Genomic DNA, 13,532 nt, shown 5'->3' on the forward strand with positions numbered 1-13,532 from the left:
GATAATGCACCATGTCACAAAGCTCAAATCATCTCCAACTGGTTTCTTGAACATGAAATGGAGTTCACTGTACTCCTATGGCCTCCACAGTCACCAGATCTCAATCCAATAGAGCACCTTTGGGATGTGGTGGAACGGGAGATTAGCATCATGGATGTGCAGCCGATAAATCTGCAGCAATTGTGCGATGCTATCATGTCAATATGGACCAAAATGACTGAGGAATGTTCCCAACACCTTGTTGAATCTATGCCATGAAGAATTAAGGTATTTCTGAAGGCAAAAGGGGGTCCAACCTTGTACTAGCAAGGTGCACCTAATAAAGTAGCCAGTGATTATATATTTATGGTGACCAGTAAGGGGGGGGGGGGAAGAGTGCGGATTGGAGTAGAATCAGGTAGCGATCAGAAGGTGGGAGGGGTAATCCTTACACTGCAAGCAACTGATAAACCCTTTCTCTGCCAGGAATTTAAAAAAACGTGTGGTGTGCAGCTGCATTTAGCGACATTCTAATTGACAAAAATTAATGGCAAAGTCGTGAATATCTGCCGTTTCAAAAAAGGGGATCCCAGAGAAGTTTTTACAACCATTTGTCTTATAACTGCAATAGTTGTGTGTAAATAATTTCAGTGAGAAACCAAAAGTTTGCAAAAAAAAGTAAAAACATAATTTATGTAAGAACTTACCTGATAAATTCATTTCTTTCATATTAGCAAGAGTCCATGAGCTAGTGACGTATGGGATATACATTCCTACCAGGAGGGGCAAAGTTTCCCAAACCTTAAAATGCCTATAAATACACCCCTCACCACACCCACAATTCAGTTTAACGAATAGCCAAGAAGTGGGGTGATAAGAAAGGATCGAAAGCATCAAAAATAAGGAATTGGAATAATTGTGCTTTATACAAAAAAATCATAACTACCACAAAAAGGGTGGGCCTCATGGACTCTTGCTAATATGAAATAAATGAATTTATCAGGTAAGTTCTTACATAAATTATGTTTTCTTTCATGTAATTAGCAAGAGTCCATGAGCTAGTGACGTATGGGATAGCAGATACCCAAGATGTGGAACTTCCACGCAAGAGTCACTAGAGAGGGAGGGAAAAAATAAAGACAGCCAATTCCGCTGAAAAATTAATCCACTACCCAAATCAAAAAGTTTCAATTTTTATAATGAAAAAAACTGAAATTATAAGCAGAAGAATCAAACTGAAACAGCTGCCTGAAGTACCATTCTACCAAAACTGCTTCTAAAGAAGAGAAAAAACATCAAAATGGTAGAATTTAGTAAATGTATGCAAAGAAGACCAAGTCATTGCTTTGCAAATCTGATCAACAGAAGCTTCATTCTTAAAAAGCCCAGGAAGTAGAAACTTACCTAGTAGAATGAGCCGTAATCCTCTGAGGCGGGAATCAACCCGACTCCAAATAAGCATGATGAATCAAAAGTTTAACCAAGATGCCAAAGAAATGGCAGAAGCCTTTAGACCTTCCTAAAACCAGAAAAGATAACAAATAGACTAGAAGTCTGTCTGAAATCTGAATAGCTTCAACATAGGATTTCAAAACTCTTACCATATCCAAAGAATGCAAGAATCTTACCAAAGAAGTCTTAGGAAAAGACAATAATTCCTCCCTAATGTTGTTAGAATTCACAACTTTAGGTAAGAATTGAAATGAGGACAGCAAAAACCACCTTATCCTGATGAAAAAATCAGAAAAAGGAGATTCACAAGAAAGAACAGATAATTCAAAAACTGTTCTAGCTGAAGAGATGTCTAAAAAGAACAATACTTTCCATGAAAGTAAATAATGTCCAGAGAAAGCATATGCTCAAATAGAAGAGCCTGTAAATCCTTCAGAACCAAATTAAGACTCCAAGGAGGAGAAATTGACTTAATGACAGGTTTGATATGAACCAAAGCCTGAACAAAATAATGAATATCAGGAAGTAACACTGCCTTATCCTGATGAAAAATCAGAAAAGGAGATCCACAAGAAAGAGCAGATAACTCAGAAACTCTTCTAGCAGAAGAGATAGCCAAAAGGAACAATACTTTCCAAGAAAGTAATTTAATGTCCAGAGAATGCATAGGTTCAAACGGAGGAGCCTGTAAAGCCCTCAGTACCAAATTGAAACTCCATGGAGGAGAGATTGACTTAATGACAGGCTTGATAAGAACCAAAGCCTGTACAAAACAATGAATATCAGAATGATTAGCAATCTTTCTGTGAAAAAGAACAGAAAGAGTAGAGTTTTGTCCTGTCAAAGAACTTGCAGACAAAACCTTATCCAAACCATCCTGAAGAAATTGTAAAATTCTAGGAATTCTAAAAGAATGCCAAGAGAATTTATGAGAAGAACACCAAGAAATGTAAGTCTTCCAAACTCGATAATAAATCTTTCTAGAGACAGATTTACGAGCCTGTAACATAGTATTAATCACTGAGTCAGAGAAACCTCTATGACTAAGAATCAAGCGTTCAATCTCCATACCTTCAAATTTAATGATTTGAGATCCTGATGAAAAAATGGGCCTTGAGATAGAAAGTCTGGTCTTAACGGAAGTGTCCAAGGTTGGCAACTGGCCATCCAAATGAGATCCACATACCAAAACCTGTGAGGCCATGCTGGAGCAACCAGCAGTACAAACGAACGCTCCATAAGAATTTTAGAAATCACTTTTGGAAGAAGAACTAGAGGCGGAAAGATATAGGCAGAATGATAATTCCAAGGAAGTGTCAATGCATACGCTACTTCCGCCTGAGGATCCCCGGACCTGAATAGGCCCCTGGGAAGTTCCTTGTTTAGATGAGATGCCAACAGATCTATTTCTGGAAGCCCTCACATCTGAAAAATTGAAAAACATATCTGGGTAAAGAGACCATTCTCCCGGATGTAAAGCTTGATTAACAGAGATAATCCGCTTCCCAAATGTCTATACCTGGGAAAAAGACCACATAATTTAGATAGGAGCTGGATTTAGCCCAAGCAAATCCGAGATACTTCTGTCACAGCCTAAGGACTGATAGTCCCACCCTGATGATTGACATACACCACAGTTGTGACATTGTCTGAAAAAAACAATAAACGTCTCTTCTTCAAAAAGAAACCAACTGAAGAACTCTGAGAATGCACGGAGTTCCAAAATATCAAATGGTAATCTCGCCTCCTGAGATTTCCAAACCCCTTGTGCTGACAGAGATCCTCAGACAGCCTCCCAACCTAAAAGACTCGCATCTGTAGAGATCATGGTCCAGGTTGAAAGAATCGAAGAGACCTGTAGAACTAAATGATGGTGATCTTAACCACCGAATCAAAGATAGATAAACATTAGGATTCGAAGATTTAAAAAGTGAAATTCTAGAATCCCTGCACCATTATTCAGCATAAAAAACTGGAAAGGTTTTCTATGAAAATGAGCAAAGGGAATTTAATCCAATGCTGCAGCCATAAGACCTAAAACTTCCATGCATATATAGCAACTGAAGGAAATAATAGAGACTGAAGGTACCGACAGATGGAACCCAATAAAATTGTCATTTGTCTGTTAGAGACAAAGACAGTGACACAAACTATCTGGAAACCTAAAAAAGGTAACCCTTGGTGAGGAATCAAGAGCTTTTGATAAAAAGATCCTCTAACCATGTCTTGAAAAAACAAAGTTGAATCATATGAGATTCCGCAGTCTCAGAAATAAAAATAATCTGAATGAAAACAGAAAATGAAGATATGCATCTATTGTATCTAATGAAAACAAATAATGCTATCACTGACCAAAAAAAGGCAGAATAGACAATATAAATACCAATCTAAAAGATGGTACATTTATATAACAAAAAGATTTTCTATCTTTGGAACAATGAATAGTTTTGAATAAAACCCCAAAACCCAGTTCCTAAAAATGGAACTGGAATAAATACCCCAGAAGATTCCAGGTCTGAGCAGCGCTTGAGCTCCAACGGGTAATCAGCCGCGCTTCAACATTACCCAAAATATATAGGACTGAAACACACTTAAGGAAAGTGTTAGCCTTACTGGAATAACTGGAATATAATAGAGAAAAAAAAAGACTTCTCACAGATGGTTTTACTCTGAATTTTATTCAGTACCCAAAATCTAAGAAATTTGGACCGAATAGAGACAAACAAATTTCAAAAAAAGTCTTAACCTGCCCCTTACCAGCCAAGCTGGAATACGGCACATACATGCAAATTTAGGGAGCTGATTTTTAACTAAAAAACTTCCAATTAAAAACATGTTACTTGGGTAAGAATTTAGGATTTCGTTCCTTAGTAAGAACAACCAAACTAATATAAGCTTAAAGTTTTAGTCTTAGAACTCAATCTTGAAGCCCAGAGTAACAGTTAAGAATTGAATCCAATTATGAACCAAATAATTGATTATCTTGGAAAAAAAGAATATGGATTTTTTAGAAATCACAAAATTCTTCTAGATAAAACAGCTAAAGACATAGATTAAACCTCATTTGCGAAAATATCCAATAAAATGAAGACACAAATGAAATTATTAGCATGTTAATCCAGTTAAAGGACCAGTCAACACACCGGACTTGCATAATCAACAAATGCAAGACAACAAGACAAATGCAACAGCACCTAGTCTGAACCTCAAATGAGCAGTAGACTTTGTCCCTTTAACAATGCTAAATAAATCATAATCTGATACTTGATCTTAAAGTAAACAGAAAAATGAAGCAATTGCAACATCATCCAAATAAATCACAGGTCCAAGAAAAGTACCTGAAAATAAATAATTTTCCTTAAAATAAGATACAACCATCTAAAAGGAAAATAAATACTATTTTGCTATAGAAACAATAGCATATTTAGCAGGAGTAGAGATAGCCCCACTAAATTGGAGAACCCTCAAAATTGAAATTAACTGCCGGCAAAGAATATAATTTAAAACCTTTGAAGAAGGAAAAATAAAATTCTCAGCCTATTCCATTCCCTAGTATGAGGAACTGGAAAAAAACCTCTGAAAACACAGAAGATAAAAATAAGCAGAAATAAAATGTTAGCTAGTCTTGAAAAAGAACTAGTTACCTCAATACCCAAAATAATCAACACCTTTTCAACAAAGAACAAATGTACTCTAATAAAAAATAAAAAAGTAGATTTGTTAGTGTCAATATCTGATGAAGAAAATTCTGAATGAGAAAAAACATCATCAGAGAAGGATAAATCAGTATGTTGTTGGTCATTTGAAACTTCAACAATTAAAAAAGAAGTTTGAAAAACACCTAAAAATTTTATTAAAAGGCGCGATGTCAGACAAAGCCTTTAAAATAGAATCAGAAAAATATTCTTATAAATTTTCTAAGTATATCTTGTATATAAGATGTAAAAAGAATAGCAATACATAAAGCATAAATACTAATGGATTCTGCATGTAAAAGTTTATCATGATAACTTATAACAAACCATAGCTAAAGATAAACATTCATAACATTTAAAATAAATGAACTTAGCTTTGGTAGGACTGAACTCAGTCAACAGGAATCCCTCAGTATGTTTTGAAACAGGAACAGTGTATGAGAAATCTTGCAATATGTAATAGAAAAAAACAACATATAAAGCAAAATTATCAAATTCCTTAAATGACAGTTTCAGGAATGGGAAAAAATGCAAAATAACAAGCTTCTAGAAACCAGAAGCAATGAAAAAATGAGACTTAAATAATGTGAGAAAAAAGTGGAACAAAAAAGACGCCCACATTTTTGGCGCCAAGAATGACGCCCACATTATTGGCGCTAAGTACAACGCCCATATTTTTTGGCGCCAAGTATGACACCACATCCTCTGATGCCGAAACAGACGCCCACATTTTTTGGCGCAAAAAAATCGTCTGAATACACATGCGTCAAAAAAAATGACGTTAACTGAATACAACTTCCGGCGTCAACTACGGTGCCGGAAATGACAAAATTTTGCGCCAAAAAAGTTTGTGCCAAAAAGGCTCGCGGGGGCAGAAAATTATTCATTTTATTGCGTCATAACAGCCCGCAGGGAAAAATAGTCAATTGAAAATTTTTCAAGGTAAGAAAAAATATATATTTATATGCATTATCCCAAAATAATGAAACTGACAGTCTGAATGAAGGAATACTGATTATCCTGAATCATGGCAAATATAAGTTTAAACACATATATTTAGAACTTTACATATAAAGTGCCCAACCATAGCTTAGAGTGTCACAAAAAATAAGATTTACTTACCCCAGGCAGGACACTCATCTACATATAGTAGATAGCCAAACCAGTACTGAAATGAGAATCAGTAGAGGTAATGGTATATAAGAGTATATCGTCAATCTGAAAAGGGAGGTAGGAGAAGAAATCTCTACGACCCATAACAGAGAACCTATGAAATAGATCCCCTAGAGGAAGACCATTGTATTCAAATAGGCAATACTCTCCTCACATCCCTCTGACATTCACTGCACGCTGAGAGGAAAACCGGGCTTCAACCTGCTGCGAATCGCATATCAACGTAGAATCTAGCACAAACTTACTTCACCACCTCCATGGGAGGCAAAGTTTGTAAAACTGAATTGTGGGTAGGAATGTATATCCCATACGTCACTAGCTCATGGACTCTTGCTAATTACATGAATGAAAAATGTTTTATATGATCATATTTGGTGGTCAAATATTGACATAACATTTACCAAAATGGGCCTACATCAATACCTTGAGTTATCTATTTTAAAAATATATATAATTTTCATAGGTAAATTTAAAAAACTAAACAAAAAACAACGGCTGTATTTCTGCTTAAACTGAGTGATCGCAAAAATGCTAAAAATTCTCCGGTACTTTGGGCAATTTTTTCTCTGAAATTTCTGATAGCAAAGGGGTTAAAACAAGAGGCGCATAATCTAACATGTAATGTTACTTACCGGACCTTTACCAGCCGTAAGGTTCTGAAGAGCCCCCATTGAAGCTTCCTGTGTGTAACTCCGACTGCTCTTTGCGATCAGCGACAAATACATCCGTATCACAATAGAATGCCAGAGCCACTCCACCCCTCGAGGATTGTGCCTCTCCTCTGCTAATGGCGTGTCAATCCATTGCTGTGACGAATATTACACCAGAAAATCAAAGAGTAAACTTTCAGAAAACACTGCAGCTTATCACAAACTGTATTAACACTATTTAGTGTTAAAGGGATAGTAAATCCTAGCGTTTGTGAAATGCTAGGATTGCCCATTGGAACAAATAAAGGGGACTTTCAGTCATGAAGTATAAAATACTTCATGCTGAAACTTCTTTTATTTGTTTGAAGAGTTTACCGCGCTGCTGAGCTGCTCAGGTAGCCCGTGGGCAGAATGATATTTTGCTGTGAGGTGAAATTTCCACATGGCTATTGGCTATGAGGTGGAAACGTCACCTCTCAGCAAAATATTGATCTGCCGTGTGCTGCCTGAAGCGCTCAGCGCGGCAAACGCTTCAAACAAATAAAGGAACTTTCAGCATGAAGTATTTTATCCTAGCATTTCACAAAAGGGACAGTAAACACTGAGATTGTAATATATTGTGCTTTACTATGCAGAATAATACATATTTGTAGCATATTTAATTTATTTAGTTTGCCCCCTTTTTCTGTAATTTAAATCTGAAAAATGTGGATTTCCCAGTCCTGAAAACTGAAAAAGCACATGGCAGCTTTATAGGCCTAACCCTGCTACATATATGCAGTGTATCTTATATTTTTTATTCTGAAACCAAACAATGGAGATTTTGCTAACTCAATGACATTGACAAGTCCTGCCATCTCCAGTCTTAAGTCAAGGTTTGCTCCTCCAAATAAGGAAACTTGTGGGTGGAATTTGCCTATAGAAAAAGCAATACATTGTTAATCTGGTCTAGTAATGCAAAAGCTGCATCCCACTCTGGCAGCAATACAACCTATATTCCTTAATCATCTGGTACATTACGATAGCGACAGTAGTTTGATAACCGCACATTTACCTCTTTGACTCTTCTACTGCGGGATCCAAAGCAGCCAATGTTTTTTTCATGTTGAGGAAGGTCTTGTCGGTATGTATAGATATTCTGTGTGAAGCTGCTGGGGAGCTCGGACTCCAGTTGGTAAGATAGGTTGTGCAGGATACACACACAGTTCTCTGTAGCCTGCAGCAGACAATTTTACATGGAAATGGTCTAGTCGCAAATAATATCATCATACACTTTAATGGGGAGCCAAACGAAAGCAACAGTTAAAGAGATATGGAGGTCAAAAATGTAATTTTCATGATTCAGATACAACATTCAATTAAAACAAAACTTTTTTTTTTTAATTTACTTTGGTTATGAAACTGACTCCTTTGTTGATATTTAGGTCATTAACATGAGAATATGCTCAGATAGGCTACGAATAATGTACGCTCCTGAGCTAGTTTCAATAAAGGATACCGAGAGAAAAAGGTAATATTGATAATAGAAGTATATTGAAATGTTTTAAAACCCTGAATCAGGAAACTTTCAAATTTTATTGAAAGAAAGAAGAACGAAAATTTGAGAGTTTGACGACTTGTGCAAGGAAAAGATCAGATTGTGACTATGACAGAGAGATCTGATTCCGAGAGCAAGAAAAAACAAACTGAAAGACAGGCAAATGGGTAAAACAGAAGACAGAACAGACTAAGAAAGTATTCCCCCCAAGACTTATTCAATGGGCTCATCAGCCGGCTAAAATGTAGCTATTTTTTTTCCCCATTGTATTTACACAAATTATTAAATCAATTTATGTTAAAGTCTGCAATTCATTTGTGCTTTGGATAGATAAGTAACATTTATAAATAACTGAACATATTATAATATACACTGCCCCCACCTAGATAATTCACAATGCCACCTATGCTGACTATTTCTATGGTCAAGATCATGTTTTTTTTTACCCTGTCATCAGGTTTGTAGTCGGCCACACACCCCCTGACGTAATGCACCAGAGAATCAATCAGTCCGTCACACTCTCGCATGGCTTTCCTTCCCTCCGGGCCAGCAGAGCTCATGTTCCTGTCAAATAAGGATGGTTTAAGGACAACATTAATAGCAAACTCCACACTTTGCAGTGAGGTCCTACACTTTTACTGAATTTAAATTAAATAACCAGTCAGTTCATGTATTAGGAAAACAATTCTTCAATTAATTAGGTAACTCAAGAGATCTAAAAGTATCAGGAAACTAGAACTATATATAACCAGATAATACTGCTGAGGACACCTAGGGATCGATTTATGAAGCAGCGGATGCTGCTTCCGATCCACTCCAGTTCCTCATGAAGCGGAAGTTAAGAAGCAGCGGTCCTAAGACCGCTGTTCCTTAACTCGTCTGCCACCTCTGAGGTGAGCCCGATCGAATACGACGAATTGACACCCCCTGCTAGCGGCGATTGGCCGCAAATCTGCAGGGGGGCGGTATTACACCAACAGTTCACCAGAACTGCTGGTGCAAGGATAAATGCCGACAGTGTATGCGGTCGGCATTCATCGATGTGCGGCGGAAATGATACGCTACATCGTATCATGTCCATCCACACAATAATAAATTGACCCCTTAGGGCGATTGGTCTTTCACAGTGACAGTGGGTAGTATTTTAAAGTGATGGTAAATCTGACCGTTTGACAAACGCTATGATTTAGCATCACTAAAAATAAAGTTTAGTTTATCACTTATTTAAAAAAAAAAAAAAAAAAAAAAAAAGGTGCTAAACCTTCCTGTGCCGCTGCAGCTTGCTAAACTCAGCGGCTCCGGTCGCCCACGGCACAATCGCTCTCCTTCAATGAGGTGATAGCTGACAGTGTTCTGTATGCTAGCATGGCTATTGGTTTAGAGGTGGAAACGTCACCTCATTGGTAGAAGAGCGAGCGATGTGCCGTGGGCGGCCGAAGCCGCTGAGTTTAGCAGACTATAGCGGCACAGAAAGGGCGAGTTTAGCATTCTTTTTTTAATAAATGACAACTTAAACTCTCCTTTTTTTAAGTGATAGTAAATCCTAGCGCTTGTTAAATGCTCGGATTTACCATCACTTTAAAGGGACAAAAGAATACTGTAATATACATTTTTAATTAAATAAAAAAAATCTAGCTAGCAATAAGATATGCTGACTCACCAAAAACTCGTGTACATGCTGGGTAATGAGATTTTATATAGTCAGAATATGCAGTCAGGGGATGCACATGCATACAAAATATTTCTATATACCCAGTGAGTTCATTGCACCTTAAGACATATCAAAGACCTGCGATAACTCTTACAACAAGCTTTTCTGCATAATACAATAATGCTTCCAGTCAAACTATGCATTTCAAATTTGAGTTGGATCTTCATTTAAGAGACAAATTTACTTTGTATTTCAAATGAGTTGAATTTGCGTTTAAGAGACATATTTGTTCTCCAGAATGTTTAGCTATGCTTATTTGAAATTGACTTAAACAGATCGGTCCTTTCTGAATTATACCGGATATTTTTCAGCATCTGAAGTCTCATTAGATTCCATTTTATTAACAGTTTGGTGCAATCTTTCAATGTTGCATTTTTAAAAAACAAAAACAAAAAATACAACTACAATTGACAAAGTTTTTTTTTTATCCACCCGGTAAAGTATCCACAGTGGTATTATCCATCTGTCTGCCAGAGAAAGTGGCAATGTATTGTGTTTCAGTGTGATACAAAAATGTAAAAAATAAATAAAGATAAACAACCATCACAGACACATGTATATGCTGCAGAAGAATGCGTAAAATAAGACAGTTTAGGTAATTAATTGCATGCAGGAAAAAGGTGTTCAATGGGGTGGAGATCAGGGCTCTCTGCAGGTAACGAGTTCCTTCATACCAAACTCATCAAACCATGTCTTCATGGGCCTTGCTTTGTGGACTGGGCACTCAATTGTCTAAAATGTATTTGTATCCTGTAGCATTAAAGGGATACTAAACCCAATTTTTTTTCTTTCATGACTCAAGTAGAGCATGCAGTTTTAAGCAACTTTCTAATTTACTCCCATTAGCATCAGCGCAGGCCCATTTTTGGTTCTGCACCTGGGTAGCGCTTGCCGATTGGTGGCTAAATGTAGCCACCAATCAGCAAGAGCTACCCAGGGTGCTGAACCAAAAATGGCCCAGTTCCCAAGCTTAGATTCCCTATTGTTTAAAAGGGACACTGTACCCAAATTTTTTCTTTTGTAATTCAGAAAGAGCATGCAATTTTAAGCAACTTTCTAATTTACTCCTATTATCAATTTTTCTTAGTTCTCTTACTATCATTATTTGAAAAAGAAGGCATCTAAGATTTTTTTTGGTTTCAGTACTCTGGACAGCACTTTTTTATTGGTGGATGGATTTATCCACCAATCAGCAAGGACAACCCAGGTTGTTCACCAAAAATGGGCCGGCATCTAAACTTACATTCTTGCATGTCAAATAAAGATACCAAAAGAATGAAGAAAATTTGATAATAGGAGTAAAATTAGAAAGTTGCTTAAAATTTCATGCTCAATCTGAATCACAAAAGAAAATTTTTGGGTACAGTGTACCTTTAAATAAAGATAGCAAGAGAACAAAGAAAAATTGATAATAGGAGTAAATTAGAAAGTTGCTTAAAATTGCATGCACTACCTGAATCATGAAAGAACAAACAATTGGGTTTAGCATCCCTTTAAAAGGGACATGAAACCCAATTATTTTCCTAGAAGGTGCAGTTTTAAACAACTTTCCAATTTACTTCTATTATCTAATTTGCTTAGTTCTCTCTGTATACTTTGTTGAAAAGCATACCTGAGTAGGTACAGGAGGTGAGCGCTAGCTGCTGATTGGTAGCTGCACATATATGCCTCTTTTGATTGGCTTAGCAATGTGTTTAGCTAGCTCCCACTAATGCATTTCTGATTCTTCAAAAGATACCAACAGAATAAAAAACAAAATTGGCAATAGTAAATTGGAAATTTATTTAAAATTATATGCACTGAATCATGAATGAAAAATTTTAGGTTCCATATCCCTTTAAGATAACCCTTCACTGGAACTACGGAGCGTAGCGCAAACCCCGATAAAAACAAGCCCAGATCATTATCCCTCCCCCAAAAAACTTTACAGTAGGCACTATGCAATCTGGTAGGTATATATAAAATGCTCTAGCACATTACATTTATGTCACTTCAGATTCCCTATTAAGTGAGATACTTCATTCAAATGTTCCCTGTGACATTCCAATAGAATGATTTGACAACATGAAAAAATATTTCTGTCATCTACATATGGAAAATAAATGCTTATCTGTATGACGCTTCTTTGTTACATATTTCTGTTATAACATAGTGCTGGTTTATTAACATTTTATAGTTAATGAAAAAGCTGTTCTTGCCAAGGATATGGCATCAGACAAATACTGTGACAGTCTTAAAGGGAAAAACGTGAATTTGAACTACACATTAGTACATTTCAGTTGAAACCTTTTCTAGAGAATGTAATGATCACTGAGAAAATGAGTTCACTACAAAAATATAATTGGCATCCACTGCTGTCCATAGGATGGATACAGAAGGGAAATGCCCTCTCGCTTGCCTGATTCTAGTAGGCACTTGGAAACACCACGAGAAGAGCTCTAGTATAAAAACACACATTATTTAATGTAAGTTTTTAGGGTTAAATATCCAAAGCTGTTTAAAAGGGCATGCTCCTTCATAGGATATTATCTGTAAGTCAATACGGAGATGGCATACACGTGTATGCCCCTATCACCAGGTGCTATTCTTATAGGTAAAAAGGGGTGCAGTTTTTTTGCCAATGCCCCCTACAGAGAAGGGGGTCTAACCTGGAAAGTATCGGACAAGATAAAATACTATATTTTGTTAAAGCATTATTTATACATCAGAATGCCAGTATAGTTCTGCTCCCGTGCAATCTGGGGGACAGGAGACTTCTCACTGGAATGAAGAGAATCTCCTCTTCAAGTGAATAATCACACAAGCATCTGGTTATCATATGATCAAAGCAGTCAAGGTCATTTCATATTTTAGAATGCTCCAAAAGCTGCCTGAATAAATGACCTACAGTAGTGAAGGAATGGGTTTAGGTGTATAATATAAATCCAGGAGTGCCAGTTAATTATTATGATGAGAGACGAGGCAATAACTCTGCCTTGAAGACTTTTGACCCCTAAATTAGAGACAGAGAAAAAGAGACACACACAGACAGAGAGAAAGAAAGAGAGACAAAAATAATGTGCACTCACAAATTTACAATCCCCCGGAGTCAATAAAAAAAATCTAAACTCCCTATAGAGATCTGCACTCACTCGGTTTATGTAAAATCATATTTATTGCAAGTGATGTTGTGAGGTCTCATACACAGATGCAAACAAGCTCCCATACACACATTTCTTTTATACTGTAGGGGTGAGCAAGCCAGAACCTGTAATAACCTCATTATTAGATGCAGCTTTCTCCCTGTAATTGCCTAATCTGGAGTCTGACCAGATCTGTTGGGAAGAGCAGGAGAT

The 13,532-nt window shown here is 36.7% G+C and overlaps 1 protein-coding gene across 2 annotated transcripts in view; it reads right to left on the reverse strand.

Annotated features, from left to right (window-relative positions):
* PKP2 (plakophilin 2) overlaps positions 1-13,532 on the reverse strand; it is a 214,735-nt gene that overhangs the window by 65,354 nt on the left and 135,849 nt on the right. For both annotated transcript variants that reach the window (XM_053719062.1, XM_053719061.1), the window contains exons 7-9: positions 8,933-9,050; positions 8,004-8,165; positions 6,932-7,105 (exon numbers count right to left, since the gene is read on the reverse strand). In XM_053719062.1, the coding sequence (XP_053575037.1) occupies positions 6,932-7,105; positions 8,004-8,165; positions 8,933-9,050 (454 nt within the window). The remainder of the gene's footprint in view (positions 1-6,931; positions 7,106-8,003; positions 8,166-8,932; positions 9,051-13,532) is intronic.

Source organism: Bombina bombina, chromosome 6, assembly GCF_027579735.1.
Source record: "Bombina bombina isolate aBomBom1 chromosome 6, aBomBom1.pri, whole genome shotgun sequence".
Lineage (NCBI taxonomy): Eukaryota > Metazoa > Chordata > Amphibia > Anura > Bombinatoridae > Bombina > Bombina bombina.